General features: G+C 37.2%; 4 protein-coding genes across 6 annotated transcripts in view; 1 reads left to right on the top strand and 3 right to left on the bottom strand.

The window, feature by feature from the left end:
- Positions 1 to 27: 27 nt before the first annotated feature.
- On the bottom strand, positions 28 to 2,330 carry LOC140324897 (olfactory receptor 5I1-like). Its single transcript, XM_072403022.1, has one exon. It carries the CDS (start codon positions 1,922 to 1,924, stop codon positions 1,007 to 1,009), a length of 918 nt encoding a protein of 305 aa, XP_072259123.1. The 5' UTR covers positions 1,925 to 2,330; the 3' UTR covers positions 28 to 1,006.
- A 4,485-nt stretch (positions 2,331 to 6,815) lies between these two features.
- Positions 6,816 to 8,200, bottom strand: LOC140324896 (proteinase-activated receptor 1-like). Its single transcript, XM_072403021.1, has one exon. The coding sequence runs from the start codon at positions 8,005 to 8,007 to the stop codon at positions 7,045 to 7,047; it is 963 nt and encodes a 320-aa protein (XP_072259122.1). The 5' UTR covers positions 8,008 to 8,200; the 3' UTR covers positions 6,816 to 7,044.
- Positions 8,201 to 8,266: 66 nt separating this feature from the next.
- The window catches only part of LOC140322695 (proteinase-activated receptor 1-like), a 92,411-nt gene continuing 78,365 nt past the window's right edge, over positions 8,267 to 22,312 (bottom strand). For all 3 annotated transcript variants that reach the window (XM_072399262.1, XM_072399263.1, XM_072399264.1), the window contains 6 exons: positions 14,277 to 14,542; positions 12,423 to 12,533; positions 12,110 to 12,161; positions 10,702 to 10,869; positions 9,196 to 9,222; positions 8,267 to 8,411 (listed from right to left, as the gene is read on the bottom strand). In XM_072399262.1, coding sequence (XP_072255363.1) covers positions 8,335 to 8,411; positions 9,196 to 9,222; positions 10,702 to 10,869; positions 12,110 to 12,161; positions 12,423 to 12,533; positions 14,277 to 14,542 — 701 coding nt within the window. In that variant the 3' untranslated portion in view covers positions 8,267 to 8,334. The remainder of the gene's footprint in view (positions 8,412 to 9,195; positions 9,223 to 10,701; positions 10,870 to 12,109; positions 12,162 to 12,422; positions 12,534 to 14,276; positions 14,543 to 22,312) is intronic.
- Positions 13,772 to 22,312, top strand: part of LOC140322693 (proteinase-activated receptor 1-like) — a 39,746-nt gene continuing 31,205 nt past the window's right edge. Inside the window, exon 1 of the mRNA XM_072399259.1 lies at positions 13,772 to 13,971. The gene's annotated coding sequence lies outside the window, so the exon portion shown is untranslated. The remainder of the gene's footprint in view (positions 13,972 to 22,312) is intronic.

Genomic DNA, 22,312 nt, shown 5'->3' with positions numbered 1-22,312 from the left:
AAAAAAAAAATAAGGAAGGCTTTTTTATGTTGCTGTCAAGGCCATTTTACGGGGCAGTCAAGGAAACATGCCGGATTTTATACCGGCCTCCGAGTAGAGGCAGAGAGGTCCAAAAATTAGCCACCAGGTTTCACCACTCTGGTTCAAGCCATACACAGGCTTCAGAGTACAGGCAGAGGTCTCTGAGGGGGGTCTTTCAGTCAAAAAATTAGCCAGTTACACAGCTCTGTTATAAGTTACAAGTGACAGGTGGCGGGGACTGCATTGGTAACTGGCATCTAGAGATGGGTGTAGTGAATCGTCAATGCCATCTAGATGTCTGTAATGCCATTTTTAAGAATGGAGTACTGACAGGTGGCAGCAGCAACAGCAGGAGGAGGAGGCAGTGGGCCCTGAGACGTATCGTGGATAGCATTGGTAACTGGCATCTAGAGCTGGGTACTGAGCAGGCGGCGGCAGTAACATCATGAGGAGGACACTATGGGCCCTGAGACTGGGCAAGGACAGCATTAGAGGTTGAGGCCATCACCTATATGGACAGTGTAGAAGCTGTAGCTTTTGGAGACATGAATGGATGAACGAGATTCCAATCTGTCCCTACCTACTATGTAGCAAAACTACATGAAAGGGAATGGTACCCAGTGTCATCCAACCCACTTTCTTTGAGCCTAGGATATTAAAGTTCCACTTTTCTATCTAATCTATTCTGGATTAACTGAAGAATGTTGTGAAGGGCAGTGTTACATGCCAAAGTTCTATAGAATTTGGGATCCTCTCACCATCGGATAAAAAAAAAAGACCAGAATTTGAGAGCGAAGACCGAAGATATTGGAAGGAAAAATATGTTTACTCATTTTTAGGAGATACTTCAAGAAGGTGGCTAGGATTTAAATTGTACATTTATATTTCCTTGATGAACAATTTTAATAATGTTTATTGGTTGAAACCATGTAATCAAAGGTAACATAATACACTTCTTTATCAATACCTTATTTTTAAAAAAATACTAAAGAAGAAAATGTGAGTGCAAACTGTGAATAGACTGTTCTAAAGCTGTCTTGATGTCTTTATTTCTCAAGCTATAAATAATTGGATTTATTAATGGTGTGGCCACTGTGTACAACAATGATAATATTTTACTCCATTGTTGTCCCCACGTAGGCAGAACATAAATAAAAAGCATTGTTCCATAAAAGATGGAAACCACAGTTAGATGAGAACTGCATGTTGAGAAAGCTTTCTGCCTCCCTGTAGTAGATAAATTTTTTAGAATGTTGTAAATAATGTACAAGTATGATATAATAATATAAAAGAATGTAAATATAACCATGGGGATAGAAAAGACAATCATCTCTATCTGAACTGTGGAGGTGTCTGAACAAGAAAGGTCCAGAAGAGGTTCCATATCACAGAAGAAATGGTCAATAATGTTTGGTCCACAAAACCATAAATTGTACACTGTTATAAATTCAACCAATGACACAGAAATGCTCACTAACCATGACATAACAATGAGCAGCATGCAGAACCCATGTTTCATCATAGTGTTATACATTAGAGGGTTACAGATTGCCAAATATCGATCATAGGACATCACAGAGAGGAGAACACACTCATAAATTTCTGCCAATAAAAAGAAATAAAATTGAGCTAAACAGCTTGAAAAGGACATGGTGCCAATATCATTTAGTAGAATTTGGAGCAAGTTAGGTACAATATCTGAACTCAGCAGTATGTCTGATATGGAGAGCTGGGAAAGGAAGAAGTACATTGGAGTATGGAGGGTCCTGTTGTAGGACACTAGGATGATGATCTGGAGGTTCCCACACATTGTCACACAATATATTACAAGAAAGACACTGAAGAAGATCATTCGGAGGAAAGGAGACACCTGGAATCCCAAGAGTATGACTCTGGTGATCATGGTCAAATTGTTCTTGAATGTTTCCTTTTAGATTAAGGATAAAAAGACATTTTAATGCAAAGTGATAAAAGAGAATATTGCAAGCTAATGACTATCTTTCCTGGTGGAGAACCTTCACATGTATTCAATGGCAGTGACTGATCCTCCACCAGACAATGTATGGTAAATTTCAAATTGAAAAAAAAAATAACAGAACAAAAATAATACATATACTTAACTATAATACTTATACAGTGGTACCTCAGTTTACAACAGTATCTTGTTACGGAATTTTCTGGTTACGAAAGAAAATGTGGATGAAATTTTGTTTCTGAAATCGAAAGGAGGAGATACAAAAGTACAACAATTTAACATCTTGCCTCGTCTTGTCTTGGTTCAACTTGTATCGGCTCGTATTGTCTTGCCTTGTCTCTCTGACTTTGTTTCAAGTGATTGTTGTGCTATATTGCAACTGTGGTTTTTTTTTGTGTGTGCTGTATACTGTATGTGCTGGTATACTATACGCCAAGAGTCCTCATTTAAGGTAAAGTTTTTCTTGATTTCTTCATGTAACAGTATTTTCTATATGATAAACAGTACAGTACAGTATTTAAAATAAATGTTATTTTTTTTGGTTATAAGATTATTTGTGCTTCCTTTATTTCTAATAGAAAAATTTGATTCCAGTTAGGCAATTTCAAATTAAGAAATGTTTTTTGGAACCAATTAATTCCTTTAACCTGAGGTACCACTATACTTAACTGTAGTTATAACAGTAGAATTTTAATATTGACACTGGTTGAACATATAAAAAAGGTAAATATTATCTATTTTTTCATTGTTTGCCAAAAAATATACATTTTTTGAAACAACACCACTAGAAAGAAAACAGCGTTATATATAACACACACATACCCACATTCCTACCATGGAATTGGATTTAACCAATCATCGAAAATAAGTAAACCCAATGCAGTTAAACAATGACTGATTTCGGGGATGCTTTACGTTATATGACACTCCAAAAACATTGACAGTAAAAATACAAGGAATGAAAGGTGTGTACCCATCAAGAGATCCATTAAAGTGTACCAGCCTGGCTGGCTGTTCACTGGTACACTTTTGATAAATCTCTTGATGGGTTTTTTCATAATAAAAAAACAATAGAACCAAATTTGCTTTTCATCTGGCTTCCTGACTCTCCCTAAACATTTTAATCTTTATCTGTGGCTTTGTATTGCTTACCTCTGTTAACCAGTTATTGGGACATATTTTTAAGAGTTTAAAGTTTTTGTACTTGTACTTCATGAGACCAAAAAATGCATGATCACCCTCATTTACAATTCTACTGAAGAAGTGGTCATGTTCCATGAAACGCATTAAGCTTTTGTGGGGTAATAGTAATGTATCATGCTAAATGTATGGCAATTGGTTTGGATGTCACGTTTGTAAATTTAAGTTCTTATTTCAAATTGCTCTTTGGGCGCTATTATGATATAAACTGAAGGTTTTTATTGCAGCCTATTTTGTTTTCCTTTGTAAAAGATTATGGATGCCTACAAAGCTCCCTATCTTTTATTCCTTGTATTTTTACTGCCTTGGATTTCTAAAAAAAAGAACAAGAAAAAAGAAGAAAACAAAAAATTATATTGAAGGTTGTAACATAGCAAGTATACCAGACAGCTCTTAGAATCATAAAAAAAATGAAAGCTGTGCAGTTCAGTCTGTATTCTATTTCAATTTCCAATAACATAATTTTTCCCCACTCAGCTTTAAAGCGTCTTCTGCAGTTTTTCTATGATTACATCTATAAATGAATATAAAGAGATACTTTGTAAACCATTTGGATTCTTCTTTTTTAAATGAGGACTGTCTATTGATACAGTATAACTGATTCCCACAAACATTTATAAGGCAGAATTGATGCTATATATGAATGTTTTTCTACATGAAAGCTCAGTGGAATGTTTAATTACATTCCCCAATGAAACATCTGACATGAAAACTGAAAACATAAAATAAATGATTTATTAGTAATCCACTAGATATTTCAAAGAAATCTTTTGTTTAAAACAAGTTCTTAAACTGATAGGATAATGTAATACCTATATAAAAAAAACTTTCTTTTTATAAATTTAATAAATTATCAATTTGAATTCATCCATAATGCCAGTGCCAAAGAGCCTTATAGGATAACTAACCATACGTATCAGAAGCTGTTTGCTTTCAGATTGACTCTCTTTGTCTAATTGAAACTATAGACGTGACCCATTAAAGTTTTCCAAGACTGAAGAACCTGGAATGGATTTCTTTTTTATATATAGTAAACATTTTTAGTCCTGGACCAGATTCGTTTGTAGGTTTGCTGGATCACCCACATTTTTTTTAGCTTATTTCTTAGAATATTTTATTCTTGGTAAGTTTTAACAATTCAGTCCCAATGTGTAAAGAGGGCTACATTCATACCACCTTTAGGGAATTATTTGAATTACAAATTTGGGAGTAACAGGCCTGGGTAACCCCCTGGTAAATTTACTCCAATATATAAATCTGTTCCTTGTTATGTTGTTAGGTGAGCTCTCAGAGAACAGAGTAACGGGATGTCCTTTCATATAGGAGCCCTGACACATTAGTGTGGCTTCTTCATGTATCATGTCTGCAACTAAAACCTGTAAACATGGACATGTGTGTCATTATTATCCACATTGCAAATGCATCATTACTATTCTCATTATCTGTAATCTTTTTATTCTCATTATTATCATTTGTCGCAGCCTAGCTGGTGAATGTACCAGGAAACTTTTGTAATGTGTTGGTTACTTCCACATTGTAACCCAGTGAATCTGTATATATATATATATATATATATATATATATATATATATATATATAAACATTCACCAAATATTTCTGCACTGCGGGTGAAATTGGTTGGCAAGAAAACACTGCTCACTGCTCAAGGAACCCCTAATAGCCTCCGGAGGACCCCGGATGAGAAAGGCAGTCTTAAAAGTTTTATGTTTACTAACGTGGCTAATTCACCCTCTCCATATTTAGGCATAACATGTTCCTTTACCCTAATCCTGTCTATACTAACATATCAGGTCCTCTTACCCCAAACCTGCTCATTATTACTAGAGATTACACCTTAAGTATCTAACTCCTGAAAAAACACACAAAATTAGTGCACATTTTTGCCATTAAGTGAAAATGCATCTGGAGACTTTTTTTTCCACAAATAGAGTCTTCCCAAGTGTTACTGCAAAGCATACTAAGCATGGACAGCCACCCCCAGGAAACATACCCTATATATACCAGAGACTGGGAGTTTATTTATTGCTCCTTCTCAGGGTCAGGAGTGTGTTAGAGGAGAGGACAGATCTTTGCAGCTATACAAAAATGTTTTTAACTAGAAAATATATTACAGCAGAGATCATGTCTCTTTGAGACTGGCTTAGTTTTGTATGGAGGGAGAGCCTTGAAGCTGTTTTTCTGCTAAGAGTAGCAGCTGTTTTTTTCATTCCTGTTAGGAGCTTTTCAGTGCTGCTGCTGCTCAAAAGCTCATAAATTTTCCAATGTATTTCTTAATCTGAACATGAATTAGTTTAAAATCTTTTTGCTGTTGAGAAGAAACACTTGAAGTTGAGTGATAAACCTTTCCCAAGATTAACCCTCAATATTCCATAGTGAAAAAAAAAATGTTGGCAGTAACATAAATTATGAAGTATTGCATTGTTGTTTCTTCAATCTTTGATCCAAATATATATTATCATCAAATTGGAATGTATATATTGTGTCATTTGTACAGAACACTTACCTCTATTTATTTCTCATGAAGAAGAAGATGGCCAGTCTGAGAAACATATCTCTTGAAATCTCTTAAAAAGGATAGTTGACTATGTTCCATAATTCTGGAATTTGTTTAAGAAATATTTTTTTAGGTATGGATTATCTGTGAGTTGATATGGGAATGAAATGTGTTTATAAATTCATAAAGACTGCTTTGACCAAAATTATTATTTCTCTTAAAAATAAATATTTTAGATGCTTTTCCTAGAATGTGTTTGGATGCTATTGAAATCCCATGTAATATGAAATCGTTGCTATGTTAGTTTATTCAGAAATGCAGCATCGAAAATATATTACTTATATTTAATATTGTGTAAAGTATTTTCTGAGTACAAGGTCTGCAGCTTCAAATCAAAAATCAAATTCTTAAATTGGGAGGTATGATTATTGGAGTTCATGTAGAAAGGAAATGGATTTAAAGAGGCTGGAGAAAACCAATAGCAATAAAAGCAAAACAGAATAAAACAATTATTGAGAATAAGGATTTTATGGAAGAAACAAAACATGATTTTGCAAACAAAAAATCTTTCATTTTAGATTTACATTGGCTTTAAAAAACCAAGTGACTATGAAGCTGCCAGTGAGCTGGAATATAAACCCATTGCTAAGCCTAATAATTTTATATATAATGTACTAAATGATGATAAAAACAAACATCAAACTGTATAACAAACATCATATTTCAGGTGTCTATAAAAGTGAATCCAAACTTAGAAAAAACGAGTAAGTGAAGGGCATTTATCAGAATCTGAATCGCCCTTATAGGTTGCTCTAATAGTCAATACACAAAGATTAAAAAAACATCCCTTTTATTACGGAGAGGTTCAGGATGGTGAAACAATGAAGTATCGGGGAGATTAGGGAAAGGGGGCATTTAAGGCAATGCTACCTTCAACAAAAATAAAAGCATTCTAGGCTGGTAAATGTTTGTTTCATGTAATGCATTATAGGCAGGGTTCAGGTAAGTAATGTATTTTTTTTTTTTGTGTAAAGCTACGTACACACGTCAGATTTTTATCGCCCGATAATCGGCATCGGCCAATTATCGGGCGAAAATCAGCAGGGTGCCGCTCCGTCGCTCTCCCCCTCCCCTCTCCATAGAGCATGAACGGTGCTGTATGTACAGCACCGTTCATGCATCGTGCAGCCGACAAAAATTGGCAGTGTGTACGCAGCTTTACACTTTAATCATTACAGAACTTATTTGACATTTATGTTAATTTTTAACAATTTTGATCAATATTATTACTGACTGAGGTATAAGGGAAGTAAGAGAGTTCTGTGAAAATAATTTATTTGCTCTGAGTAAACAGAACAGAATAAGTCTTCTTTGATGATTGATGTTTGTGTTTAGGGGTCATCTTTTGTTTTACTGGTGGGCGATAATCTTTATTACCGCGTATCAAGCTGTAGACGTATCTCTGGCACTGGGAGGAGGCAAAATAATAGATGAGAGGATCCAGACAACAGTTTATACTACTGAGACTAGAGCAGATGGTATAGGGAACATACAGAGAGAAATCCTCATACTTTCTCATTCTCACATGGTACAATAAATAGATGACATTGGTGGGGCCAAAACAGAGGACAAACACACACAGCACAATTATGGCTAAAATGATAGCTCGGTATCTCTTATGTGTGTGATCAAGTTTTGATCTGCTGAGACTGCGGATGATTCCAATGTAACAGAAAGTCGTAATGAATAATGGGAAAAAAAAGAAAAGTGGGATAATACAGGAGAAATATAAAAAATATAGTTCTAAATAATGCCTGAATAAGTAAATATCATAACACATTGTTACACCTAATTCAAAAAATGTGAAGGTTTGCATTTTTATGAGGAAAGGGACAACGCTGGCCAATGAGATGACCCAGATGATGCCACACACCAGCCAGGCTCGGTTTAATGTGCGCCAGGGTAGAGACCGCACCGGGTAGACCACCGCCAGGAACCGGTCCACACTGATACTTGTCATGAGCAGGACAGAGCAGTACATGTTACAGTGAAATGCTGCTGTGACAAAGCGACACATTCCTTCCCCCATGAGCCAGTTATTTCCCGAGAATCGATAGACAACATAAAAAGGCAGAACGCTAATAAGGAGGAGATCTGCAGAGGCAAGATTCAACATGTACACCACTGCCGGCTTCCTGACCTTCATCTTCACCAAGAACATGATGATCGCCATGATATTGAGAGGAAGACCCACAAGGAACACAACCGTATGAATTGTTGGGACAAGCATGGTCATACTCCAGAGTTTGAGTGGAACACTAAATAATAAATCAACCCATTGGGTTGATCCTGTAAAATAAAATCATAAAGTTAGCATAAACTTATTAGCTAGGTACATTTGTCTTTCTTTGAATGAAGATCATCAGCTAAAACATAAATGAACAGGTAATAAAAACAGATTTTATGCAATACTCTAATTCAGCACAAAGATAAACTCAAAGTTTTTTCTTCTGGTCATATTTATTATATATAATTGTGTGTGTGCCCCCATGCAATTCATATTGTTATCAATATTGTTAAAAAGCAAAGAAATAAAAATATTTTAGACATATTTTAACTAAAATTAAAATAAAAGTAATTTAAGTAAATTGCATTGTATGATAAATTTCTTACCATAGATAATAATCTCAGATTCTTTGCCTGCAAAAGTGGGGGAGAATGTTAGAGAATAATACAATGAGGACATACAGGTATTTGAATAAATATTTCAACTATTACCTACCCATGGTAATGTATGCAATGTGTGACAGAAGATTTCAGAGAGCCTAGAAACTGAATTAATATAAGCAATGATGATATGAGCCCTGTCATGTTTACATTGGGTCAGTCAATACCAGCTGTCTTTGGCTAATCCCCTGCAGGGTTGGCTCTACACAATGACAGGAGCTTAGCTGATCTCCTTTTGATACAAAGCCAATCTGGATGTCGAAGGATGACGGCTTTCATTGTCCGTCTCATTACCATACCTGTCAGCAACAGGTATAGCAATGCCAGGTCAGAACTTGTATTGATAAAGTTCCAATAAGCTTAGAGAAGAAGAAATCTGGGTGTGAACTCACCTCTAATATTACCTCTAAGTTCTCTTACCCCTTTTTTGCCTATAACCACATTATAGGTTCTCTTACACCAATCCTGTCCATAATAACAGGCACCCAACATTTGATTTTCCTAAACTAAACTGAGCAGTTGGCAAAAAAGCCAAACAATAGTCTTTGTTCAGCTGAATGTTAGTGTCTAGGCACCTGCCATACAAACTTCTTGGATCCCCCCACCTCCACTTCTAAACGTTCTAGCATTGTAAAAGTCAAGTAGAGTAGAAGTTCAACAAATGCACCATTAATTCATGTTTAGATAACTTAGAATCCAATTCCAGATTATAAACATTTAGTAAAAAAAAAAATCAATTGTATTATAATCTCCTTACCACAGGAATCTGAATTTGATCCATAGTCTGCAGAACATCAGTTGGATAATCGAAAGGAAAAAGAAAGTATTCAGTTAAAATATAGAGAAAATACATTTTTTATAAGTTTGATTAACAATGTGGCACATTGTACACTGCATTGGTAGATAATGGACTTTTATTTTAGTCATAACCATAACAATGTTACAGGTCCTCTTACTATTATTCTGTCTATAACAGCAAAATGGGTTCCAAACTGTATGTACAACAGCATGCTATACCTAAAGTAGCCTCAAGACAATCAGTTGTATCACTGGGGCAAACAAGTAGTTAATTTTATGAAACTAAAATGAAAATAAAAATGTAATTATATATCATTTTTACATTGAATTAGATGATAACATTCACCATAGCAAGTTGAATGCAACCCAAAGTCTGCAAATTACAAGTCATTGGCAAATTTCAAATTAAAAAAAAAGTAATAAAAACTCGGTTTTTAGTTAAAGATCCATTACTATGTTATACATTTTGTATAACCATATGCAAAACTTTATGAACATAAAAAGAATAAGCACACATTTCCATAAACATGCTCCAAAAGCTTGTATAAAGTTTTCCCAGAAGAGTGGAGGTTGTATAGAAGCACAAAAGACAACTCCATATTAATAGAAATGGGTTTGGAATTGGATAGCCAACAAACTCATATACAATGGATGTCCAGAAACATTTGATCATACAGTGTATAAACATGTAAGTGAATGGCTTGATACAATTAAATGAAGTAATATTTTTTTATTTTGTACCGGTAACAAAGAAATCACCCAACCATTGTCAGTATATTGGTCATTGGTTTGGGAATAAACGTTACCATAGCTCTGCTCTGGAGGGGGAACCTTCATTCAGCAAATAACCAACCCACTGCTGTAATTTTGCCTTAAGCAGGTATGTTTATCTCCCATCTACTGAAGTGAATGCTTCAATTCTGTCCTATGATTGGCTATTCTATCAAAATGTGGAAGCAGCTAACCTTTTAGAGGGGTTTATGTGTCATAGGATCTTCTGAGAGGACACATTGTTGTACATAATTTCCCCTTCTTGCCCACAAACCTGCCCTGTAGAACTCTGAATGCTACACACCTCCCAAATTACTGGTTGCTATTTGGGCATTTTACCTTTGGGCTTCTTTAGTCAATGGCCAAAAACAAGCAAAGTGGATATAGAGTGAGGACAGAACTGCTTATCTGCAGACTGTTCAGGGTCTCCTGTTTAGGAAGTACTAACTATACTAATAAGGATACATAGTTCAGGTAAAATGAAAGATCTACATCAGAAAATGCTATCCCACGCCATTGGAATTTATGTATAAAGCAAACAAAGTTCATAAAAAGTAGGTGACAAACAGCTTGATAAGATAATTTTTCAGATTTTGGTGATGCCGTCTGCAATGAGTTCAGATCACCATGAGCTAAGATTGCAGGTAATATGCTTTATAATGAGTGTGGATATTGTCATCCTAGTGTGACTTACCTGTTTTAGAGTTGTCCCCTTCTAGTTGGAAGGCCTGAACTGTGATATCCATGAGAATTAGGGTCACATTGGGAGTCATCCTTAATATCACCTCTTTACAGATAAATGAATGTCCAAGTGGGGTCACAAAGGCTTTTAGAGCCAAAGAAGAACTTGTGTAGATCACATCTGCAGTACAAACAGAGATATAAAGTTTCCATATGAACATTACAAGTGTAGGAAGACAGATGAGATATGGTTGGGGGCTGTATACAAAGAGGTTGTACAAGGTTAAGATAAAGAGAACAGTGCTATGCCGGCCTAGGCTAATACACAGGAAAAACAGCTAAGGATCCAAACAAACAATTAAAAACTTTGAGTAGGGAGAACAAAGAAAACGCACATCATCCTGCTTAGAAAAATGCCCAGACAGAAGGCTGAGCTTAGCTGGGGCCATTACACAAGGGACCAAAACTGATAATAGTCAGGACTAGTAAAAGTAAAGAAAGGAACCAGACTTAGACTAGTACTCAGGAAATAAAATGCTGGGCACTGATACAACCTGTATAGGGACACAAAGTGGTTACAATGTGTGTCAGGGTTTTTGTATAGTGAAATATTTGTGTGTTTTGACACCTCATGCAATCAGGGCTGGGAAAGCAAGACTTCAGTCTCAGGCAGGACTATTTGCAAAACAGAGGCCCTTTTAAAACAATTCCCTCTTCTCCATGTAAAAAAACTGGTACTACAACTGAACACTTCCTGAAGTTAGCTTCTGCCCAGCAGAGTGCTGCAGGGGGGGTATATACTAGAAATCTGAGGTGTAGGTCTGTACAGGAGAGTCTGTACTAAAGGTCTGCACTGGGGCAGTGGTCGCCAACCTTTTTGGACCCATGGACCACTAAATTTACTGGCTCCGGACTGCGCATGCGCGGGGGAGCTAGGTGTCACTCAAAGGGGAAGAAACTTTCCCTATAGTGACATCATGGTACCAGGAACCACCCAATCTTCCATCGCAGGTCTGAGCAATGCAGCATCCTCCCTAGGGTACTGACTCTTCACGCATCGCATTGATCACGCTGAGGATGCAATACCAGGGGACACAGAAGCCGGCCAGGCATCGCTGAAGGATGCCGCTGGATCGTAGGGAGCGGGTAGGATTTTTACAATGCTACCCAGAGTTTGGCATTGGGGTTACCGCTTTTGGTACCTAAAATTCTCCCTGAGCCATACTTGGGAATACCACCAGGGGGGTAATGGGCACAGCTTATATGCAGCTTATTTAAGAATTATTTCTCCAGCATTTGCCAAACAAATGAATATTCCTCGGATCGGACTGGCATTTTTAACTAACACATCTGAACAAAGAACTGGCAAGTGCTGACTGGTAAAATATTTTGGCAGGTTTAAGTTATGTTTGGTATATTACCTTCTGAATGTATGTAAAGATATGTGCCATTTAGGTAAAACAGACTGCCGTTCTGGAAAATAAATAATACAAAAATTATCAAATTAATACTTTTTTTTTAATTTAAGGACACACAATTGCAAACTCCCCACCTCATATTGGTCAATAGCTGAAGATCAAAACCCCTGTTATTAGAAATGGCTTCCTATGATACATACCTGTCATTCTTTCTGTACCTTCTGGACAGCCTGTGACCCCTAAAAAAAAATATTTTACCTTCCATGCCCCATCCCCCATTACACCCTCCCATCCCCCAGATTGGTGTCCTCCATACCTTTATGAATGTCATGCTAAGATCTCCCATTGGAAATTCTAACCACAGCTTTGCTTCATTCTCATCACAATTTTCATATATCTCTGTAATTGGAGGTGGTGGGATTGTGATCTAAAAACACAAAGGACACAAGGATTAGGGTAAGACAGACCAGGCCGATGGTATAAAAGTGTTGTTACTGCGCACTGCATAAAATTTGTACTGTAGGGAATCATTGTAACCTTAATAGTAAAAGTCATTCACAGAATTACTAATCTCTCTTTCCAATGATCCATGTTTATTGCTGCTCTCCCCAAACTCTGCTCCTCCACTTATGCATTTCACTCTCAACTACAATCACTCTATTATCATACCCTTTGAGTATATTTTGAGGGGAGAAACAACAAACATTGTTCGATAAAGTTCAATAAAAGTGAGATTAGTGATTGTGCAGCCTTTGTATATGTTGTTGGGGTGTTTCTGGGGAAGACACCAATCCCATTGCTGCATACAGCTCCCCCAGCTGGTCAGTGCAGTAAGGGGCACCATCAGTAATAGCATTTATTGTGTTGTTTAATTGACAAAGCGGATTTGTGTACAATTAGCAACAGTGTGATGTCTTCCAAAAATGTCTGCGTGACCCTTCTATTAGCTTTACCATAGTTCTAGCTATAAGGTGAGAAGTGCTAGGGAATTGTTACTGCAATCCAGCAGCAAAAGTCATTCACAGAGCTAAATGAATTCTAGTCAGTAAATTGGGATCCCCTAAGTCAAGACACATGCTATCAGAACAGTGTGGTATCCATTTACTGGAATTTTTTTTAGTTTTCATATAACCCTAACTTTAGCCATGGCTTTATGCTATTGGCTAGTCAGAGCTGGGAAACTACTACTGCCCCAACAATTTATAACAGCAAATTGTTGTAAAGGCAGCCATACATTATTTGATGGGTGTACAACCAGGTAAAGAATTCATATCTTACTGATAATATTTGTTTTTCCTGATTACTTCTGTACCTCTATTGACCAGCACACCTTTTATATACCCAGCAGCGTTCCCCGGTGTTAGAAAAAATAATTATACATTAGAGACTCCACTGACTGGCAATTATGGGGGCGTGAATAATGATTAAGCAAAGAACAGGCATTCGCAATCGATGTTCAATCAATTTATCATTCAATTCCTTCATTTTTTTAATCTTTTCTGTTAGATTAACCTTCTTTTCCTTATCTAACCTTGATCCATAATATATAATTATGCAGTGGGTGGAGGGAAGGTCCTATGACTGTACTTATTTTAGGCTTTTTGGTGAGTACAGTCAGCAGGAACCCTGAAGGTGCTAAGATTGCACCAATTGAGGTCTCTCTCACACTGCTTTGCCAGCCAAAAGTATAGGCGATATGGGAAAGAGAAAAGGATCAAGTTGTTGTTTAGATGAATGGACTTCATTGCAGCAGATGTCTGTAACAGCCACAATGGAAGGGAACTCACCAGCTTCCTTGTCATACACCAGCCCTGTGATATCAGAGGCTTTCTTTTTCTCTTCATGGTGAAAGACAGTAAGCTCTGGTAAGTTTACTTTGAAGGACACTGGGATAATTTTGTAATGTTTTCTCTACTTTATCAGACACAGCTCCTATGGATCTGTTTATAAAACAGGAAATCTGACATTCCCTGGTGGGTTACTGCCATTAAAACACATGGACTTGGTGCATTCCCACAAGGGAATGTCATATAGCCATTGATCTAATAAGCCAATCTTAATTTTCATGGATGGATTTGAAGTCCTTTGAGTTTACCCCCCGAGCCTTTACTAAATCTAGATTATGCTCAGGGATTTTTGTGATGTTGCAGAACTATGAAAACTAACTTACATTTCTCATCATCTTGGTGGAGTTTACTGTTACCATGAAGTTTGCCTTAATTCTTAGACAGACTCCTGATGTACCCTTCACTATGTACTCCGGGGGTAAGGGGGCAGTAGAAAGTCCTTGTGTGGTATAGGCTGTGTGTGGCACAGAGGAACGATCGGTTGTGTGGGGTTTGGGAGGATTTTTTGGACAATGATCACATTGCTGGCCCATTATGTTCTGTGTAGAAGCCGATCTTGGTGTGACAGCGAGCGTGTGACTGAGGTGATCTGAAATATAAAAAAAAGACAAATGAGTGACTCTCAATGACCGCTATGGTCATGTGACCTGCATAACACAGAAAAAGCGAGCCTGGAGAGCTAAACATGTGACTTGGGGTAAAAGGAAAGATTTGGGACCTAGCTGACCTTAGGGTACAATCTATATGCACCTAAATGGAATGGGGTTTGCTGTGTTGTTTAACATTGGATTGCAGAGGAAACAGACAGCTAAATAAGGAGGAAGATAATTCAGACAGAGATCAGTCATCCTGTGGATGGTGCACTAGAGGTAGGTTTGGGGAAGCATATAGATAGAGATAAAGAGATTTATAGATTTATACCCATACTGATATGGACAGTTGTATTTGTACGACAAAAAAGATATACCAAACCTTGCAACAATGATATAAAGTGCCTGTACACCAATTATAGAAATCTGGAAAGCAAAAGAGGGGAGTTGAAAGCCTTAATACATGAAGAGAAATATGAATTTGTTGATTTTACTGAATTTTAGCTTTGTTCCTCAAATTACTTCCCTGCTAACTTTCCTGGCGATTCTCTCTTTCCAAAAGAGTAAAATGAAGGTGGTAGAGTCTGTTTATATGGGGGAGGTTATCTAATGAAATGAAATAAGATCGAAGAGGGTCTTCCAAAATTATCTTGTGATCAGGCAGATTTCTTTCTTTAGCGTTTAGTTAACTGCAATTAAAACACTTAAGTTTGGTAAAAGGTGTGGCCCAGGTGGATTTACAGCACTATTGTTTATTAAGAAAATGGCTGATCATATTGCTTCAGATCTAACTACTCTTTATAATCATTTTAAGTCTTCTGGTTCTCCCAGTGGGACTATGTTTCAAGCACAAGTGGTAATGATCCCTAAACCAGGCAAGGACTCTCCCAGTAACTAACTATAGGCCAATTTTTTTGCCCAATGTAGATCTCAATATTTTAGCTAAAGTACTAGCCAACAAATTAAACTGGTTTTTGCCTTCTTTGATCCATAAGGATCGAGTTGGCTTTATCCCTGGACGTCAGGCTTCTCATAGTATTCAACATACATTATTACTTAACTGTCTAGCCAAAAGATCCAATCAAAAGCTTATGCATCTATCTTTAGATAGGCTTTTAATTCGATATCTTGGCAGTACCTAAAATTTGCATTGCAAATTTTTATGCAATCTTTTTGTTCAACCCACTAAATTAAAGCTGAAAGCCTGCAGTTCAACTGCATCTGAGTTGTTTCATTTAAAATAATTGTGGTAATGTACAGAACCAAAATTAGAAAAAAAGTTTCCTCTCCAAATATTTATGGATTTAACTGTACATATTCAGATAACACTTCAAATACCCAAACACATTTAAACTTTGTCAATAGTATCAACATTAGCACTTCTAATTTTTAGATATTCTGTGGACATGGTAAATTGAAACCAGTAGAACCATGTTTTATTGAACTTGGCCATACGGCCATCTCTATGGTCCTTATCCTATTAATTTGCATAAACCATTGAGAGACATACGGGGGGGGGGTCTGTTTCCAGAGGGAGGGGATACAGGCTTTGGCAGTATTTAGCAAGTATCCTAATGGGGAATTATGATACCTTTTTTATTTTAAAGGGAGGAGACATGTAGCAGAGCAAGTTCTGGTTTATTCTGAATTGATATGTCTGTTAATTCCTTTATTATATTAGCAACTTGTGATAAAAAAAACTGACAATAGGGGACATTCCCAAAAGATATGTAACAAACTACCTATGGCGTTTTGACATTTCAAGCATCTATCGTCTGCTTGAGGATAGATCTTTGCCAATAAGGCTGGTACTCTGTACCATCTAGTTATAAGTTTATAATTCAATTCCTGGTATGAATTGCTGATGGATGCTTTGTGTCCAAAGTAAAATAAACATTCTAGCTGTTCTGGGGTGAAATCTAACTCCAAATCCCTCTACCATTTTGTCACAAAAGGCAAGGGCTTGGTATCTAATAGCAAGCCATGAGCAAAGGAGAGTGTACCTTGCAGTGGTCCTTCTCCAGCACATAGAGATTCCATCTGGGAAATAGGACAGTCAAAGAGCTGAGGAGATGGGAGGGAGCCAAGAAAATATGTCAGCTGGAGATTTCTCCAGGTATTCAAGGGAAGCAGAGAATGATCTGCCTGTAAGGTTTCAATTTGAAGCCAGCCTGTGCCTCTGGTGAAATGATGAGCTCTAAACACTCTCATCTCTTTCCAGACACAGAACAGCGCATCCGTAACCCTGGGAGAAAATCGTGGATGACCTAGTAAAGAAGTCATTGGAGATGGATATGATTGTAGGATTCTTAGATAATTCCAAGTTATACATAGAGTTGGACCAATTAATGGGTGCCTAGAACTGTTTGCCTGATGATCTGGAGGTAGCCAAAGCACTCCAGCCAAAAAGACTGGGGACATTGCCTCCTCGATCAAAACCCATGGTTTCTGTCTCCTATGGCGACACCAATCTATTAGTCGTGTAATATGAACTGCTTCATGATAAAGAAGGGGGTCGGGAAATGCCATTCCTCCTTGCAATTTAGGGAAGCGAAGAATCTCTTTGCTTAAACGGGGGGAGACTCCTCCCCAGACAAATCATAAGAATTCACTTCTAAATTTATACAAAAACTGAACTTTAAGTACACCATAGAAATTAAATCAGCCGAGATATGGGTCCCCAAATACGTGATGAATTTCTTGGCCCATTTGAATGGAAAGGAAGGAGATATTCCCTCAACAAGTCTATGCGGGAGAGTGATCAAAAGAATTTTCTGGATTCTGGAGATTTACTTTATAGTTAGACAAATAGGCATATGTAGATATTTCTGCTAGTAGGTTGGGTAAGGTTATCCTAGGCGAGGTAATGTAGAACAGCAAGTCATCAGCAAATGCTGCCACTTTATGTTCTGTATTCTGAATGTTCATCCCCTGGATATTCCTGTTGTTAAGTATTTGAAGCAGGAAGGGCTCAAATGTTAGAATAAAAGGGAGAGGGGACAGTAGACAGCCCTGCCTAGTTCTGTTATGTATCTGGAAGGTTCTGAAAGGAATCCATTACCTTTACTAGTGGAGATATCCAGCGAAGCAAAGGGGGAGGAAGGCCAATATTTGGCAAAGTCAGTGATAGGAAAATCCAGTCTACTCTAGCAAATGCCTTCTCGGCATCAGCCGAGAAAAGTATCATTGGTATAGTGTGTAAACGGGAGAACTCAATCAAATTTAGGTTTCTGATAGTATTATTTCACGTCCTGGTAAAAAAAAAACTCTGGTCGGAATAGATAATGTTTTGGAGAATCGGGGTAAGTCGATTGGCTTGAATGCTACTAAATATTTTGAGATCGCAATCTACCTAAGAAATAGGTCTAAAACTACTGCAAAGGACCAGATCTTTCCCCAGTTTGAGGATGACCGATATATGGGCTGCCAAAGTGTCCTTGGGAAGGTGTGTCCCTAGTGATATTGAGTTGAACGCCTCTAAAAAATGGGTAGATAGAGCAGGAAGGAAGCATTTGTAGTCCTAAGGGTTAGACCATCTGGGCCCGGGCTTTCCCAGTGGCAGCACTAGATTTAGCTTTAGACAGGGATCGGGAGTCCCCAGGCTTCTACAGCTTCAGTTGAAAGGGAGGGTAGTCCTGAGTTGCGCAAGTATGCACGTATCAGGTCTAGCCTAGCTGCGTCTGACTAAGTAGTGTGGTCGCCGGTTAAGTTGTATAATTTATTATAGAAAGACCGAAAGGCCTTTGCTATGTCAGGAGTGGTTGTTACCCGCCGCCCTGTTTCTGAGGTGATACTTGGAATAAATGATCTGGCACTTTTTTCTGTTAAGGCTCTGGCTAGTGCTTTACACCACCTGTTAGCATGTTTATAGTAGTATCCCTTGCATTTAATAAGTAACTGTTTCATTTTAAAATGATACGCTTCTTTGATTCTGTCCCTAAGGTGTACTATCCACTGCTCTGTGTCTGGGGTTTGCTGTCATTTGTTCATAGTCTCCAATCTATGGAGTTCGGTAAACAATCGAGTCATTTCTGCTTCTCTTTTTTTGCTCTGTGACCTTGCTGTATGAGGAGCTCTCTGACATAGCATTTATGTGATACCCATACCAATAAGGAGTTAGATACTGATGCTGCTTTTAATTCAAAAAAGGAGCTCAATTCTGATGAAATTTTTCCACTGCAAATTGTAAAAGTGATTCATTTAGCTTCCACGTATATGTTTTGAGTTTTTTTGGAGATGCCTGAATTACTAGGAATATAGGTTAATGGTCAGATAGTGTATTGTCACCTATAGAGGATGAAATAACAAAAGGGGTCATATGATGGGATATCAGAAACATATCAATTCTAGGACCTATGCGCTGCTGAATAAAAAGTATAATCTCTTTCTGAGGGATGCAAAATCCGCCAGATATCTACCAATTGATGGGAATGGAATAGCCGTTTTAGCCTACGAAGAGCCGCATGAGGCAGAGCTGATGAACCTCTGGATACATGTAGTGTGGGTGAGATGGTGACTTTAAAGTCTCCTCCCATTACAACCGTACCTTCTACAAAGTCTTCCATCAGCTCTAGTATTCTTTCCAAAAAAATAATCTGATTACTGTTTGGGGCGTAGATATACACAAATGTAAATTTGTGTGAACCTATTGTTCCATTCACTAGTAAGTATCTACCATCAGGATCTGAGGAGTATTCCACAAGAGTCCATTGTAGTGATTTATGTACAAGAATGCTAACATCTTTAGTTTTGGAATCTAATGAGGCGCTATGGTAAGCCGTCTGAAAGTGAAGGTCCGTCAGTTTCTGGATTTAATCAGTTCTGAAATGTGTCTCTTGGAGAAAGGCAATGTGACATTTGTATCTTTTTAACTCTTGGAGGATAATTGCTCTCTTAATGGGGGAGTTAGGACCCTTCACATTGAGAGATATAATTTTAAGTGCCATGTGGGTGGAAGTGGGGGGGGTGAAAGGGGAATCAGGAGTACAAGAAGAAAAGAGCTTTACTAGTAAATAAAAGAAAAAAAAAAGAAGAACAAAGACACTTCAGGAGGAAGTCAATGTGAGGTGAAACAGGTGAGTATATCATAATGCTAAGGAAGGACAGCAGCTCAACCTCCATCATAAAAAGGGTGAGGGCTAGCCTTATACGGGGAGCTGGTGCCCAGCAGCAGCGAGTCGGAGCTCACCGACAGGGTAACAAACGTACTGCACATACGGATGAAAAACAGCATGGAAACTCTAATATAAATACCTCCCAACGCAATATGTCAGGTCTATTTATATCAATTTTACCTGAGGGATGGTAGGGACCCAGTATATTATACATAAAACTCTAAAATAACATAATATAAATAACAAGTAATAAACATTAGAGATCCATGGTCTCCTCTATACACTGCGCCCCAAAAAGAGGGGGGGTGGACAAAATCCCCTCTCAATTTCCACGGGATCATTTAGTAAACAGCAAAAATTTCTCCCCCTAGAACGTAAAGCGCAGAGCAAGGCCCATGAATACAACACACAAAGAAATATTTTTCCCTCTTTTATATATAAAACATTTTTGAGTCATTTTTAAAGATTAAGTGCAAGCCCCTGGGTTGCAAACTGAGTCAAACTATGTAGTAAATGTGACTTCAGCATATAAATTGTAAATATTCAGACCAGTAACATACTTCTTAAGGCATATTGCACAGGGAGAGATAAAAAAATCAGCACATATATACTTCTTTTCTAAGATTGCTCTGTAAACAGGAGAAAGTAAAAAAGCCCTTCAGTATTTCCCTGAGAAAGATTACCAGTGACATCTACTGGTATCACATATAATGGACTAGAATTTTCACAAAGCACTATGAGTAACTATTGAGAAATACTTTTCGGTACAACAATTATATATGCATGAACAGGCCAAAAAATAACCAGAAAAAATAAGGGATATCAAAGATTTCTTCTAAATGCCCTTATTTCACAAAAAATTTGTCTACGCCTACAAAGGCTTTTTGGGCTAGTATATAAGAAAAACTCCATAAAAAACTTGTTCCAGTTCCAATATAGTAATATGCAAAGTGCAGTACTGGAAAGGTAGAGAAAAAAACGGGGAAGAAAAAAAAACTCCCTTTTGCCTGATTAAACTTCGCTCGGGCCCATAGGTAATCTTCTGGGTATATTCGGCCCTTGTGTATGCCTTTGGCATGGATAATTGTGGGATCTCACTCAACACTGTGGATTAATGTGGACATTCTAGAGGCATAATCAGCCAATCAGGAACCTCAACCAGTGACGTTTGCAGAAATTCAAACAACACAGGTAGCTGAGAATGAAAAAAAAAATGGATGGATTACATCCACGTTCCTTCAAAGATCTGAGCTCAGTTATTTCAAAGTAATTGTTTCTAATTTTCAGAGACTATTTAATGGCTTGGTACCAATGGATTGGCCAATGAGGTACCTACCTAAAGCCCTTAGGTATTACCATGTAAATACAGACTGGTATGTTTAACTTCCATAGTAAGAAAGGCCCTAAAGAGTTTGATAAAGAACCACATAGAAGAGTTTCTGCTACTACATAATATTATAAGCGAAAGTCAGCATGGATTAAAAAAAAAAAGTTGTCAAACAAATTTAATTGTTTATCTTTACTGGTTTACCATCTTTAAAAATTATACAGAGTTTGGAGTTAACATAGTTAACATTTTCTTCAGCACATAAGTGAAACTGATAACTCATAACTGATATGAGTGCATAATAATATGAATAATTCATGTCATATAGTATATACTTGTGTCTAATCTCTTATAAGGAGACAGGTACCAGAAAAGTCCCATATACCTTTTATTGGAAGTATAGTAGTCTCTAACTTCACCACCTAATGACACAGTTGGTCCAATTTAAGTCATACATATAGTAACATCCTGCCATGTTTATTGACTATATGGAGGGGTGGGGGCCAAATGATAAGAATGTATATAAAAATAAAAAATGTAAAGAGATAAAAAAGAATGACTAGATACAAGTTCTATTTAAAAACTGTTCCATAGCCCACTATCCACAAGCAAGCACTGAGATGTTCATTGGGCTTCTTGTTTTATATACTGGTTAGATATCCCCATTTGGGAAAACAAACATGGCAGGTTGATTGCAAAACTGCACAACTAATTGCGAGGCAGCAGCTTAGAGTTGTCAGCCTTAAGGACAGGAAGTCCTGTTACTGCCAAGATAAGAAACTTTGTAAAAAAAATTGCCAAAACAAATCTGTGCATACGGTGAGACATGTTAAACATACTGGTAAATAGATTTAGATTCATAATAACAAATGCTGCACTGGGGTGGATGGAAATTTGAGCCATATATTAAAAAAATATAAATTGAAGGTTTGTTTTTTGACTGTGTAAATGTAAGTTATTGAGCAGAAATAATATAAAATATGAATTTAAACACTATTCTGTGTTCTGCCAGTTTCCTGATCCCAAGTTGATTGCATAACTGATTGACTTTGATAAACATCTTTTTGTACTTATCTAACTGGCTACAGTAAAAATAACAAGAAATGCGTACATTGGACAAGCTTTAAATGGTAATATTAAACAAGCAGATGTTCTAACAAATAACCTTTCTCATCAGCTGAAGGAATCATTAAGAAAGCTACAGTTTCATTTTGGTTTTATTTAAAACTCATTGCAGAACTGAACATAATTTTTCTCCGTTCTTTGTCCATATGCTTTGGAAGTTTTTGTCACCAGACAAAACAGAACTCTTCTAATGAGCACATCTG

The sequence above is a fragment of the Pyxicephalus adspersus genome, chromosome 2 (genome assembly GCF_032062135.1).
Source record: "Pyxicephalus adspersus chromosome 2, UCB_Pads_2.0, whole genome shotgun sequence".
In the NCBI taxonomy this organism is placed as follows: Eukaryota; Metazoa; Chordata; class Amphibia; order Anura; family Pyxicephalidae; genus Pyxicephalus; species Pyxicephalus adspersus.
The sequence above is the reverse complement of the archived record's forward strand: the minus strand, read 5'-3'. Positions and strand labels throughout refer to the sequence as shown.

Coding starts and splice junctions, on each gene's coding strand:
- LOC140324897 (XM_072403022.1), bottom strand. CDS start 1,924: ATGATCACCAGAGTCATACTCTTGGGATTCCAGGTGTCTCCTTTCCTC.
- LOC140324896 (XM_072403021.1), bottom strand. CDS start 8,007: ATGACCATGCTTGTCCCAACAATTCATACGGTTGTGTTCCTTGTGGGT.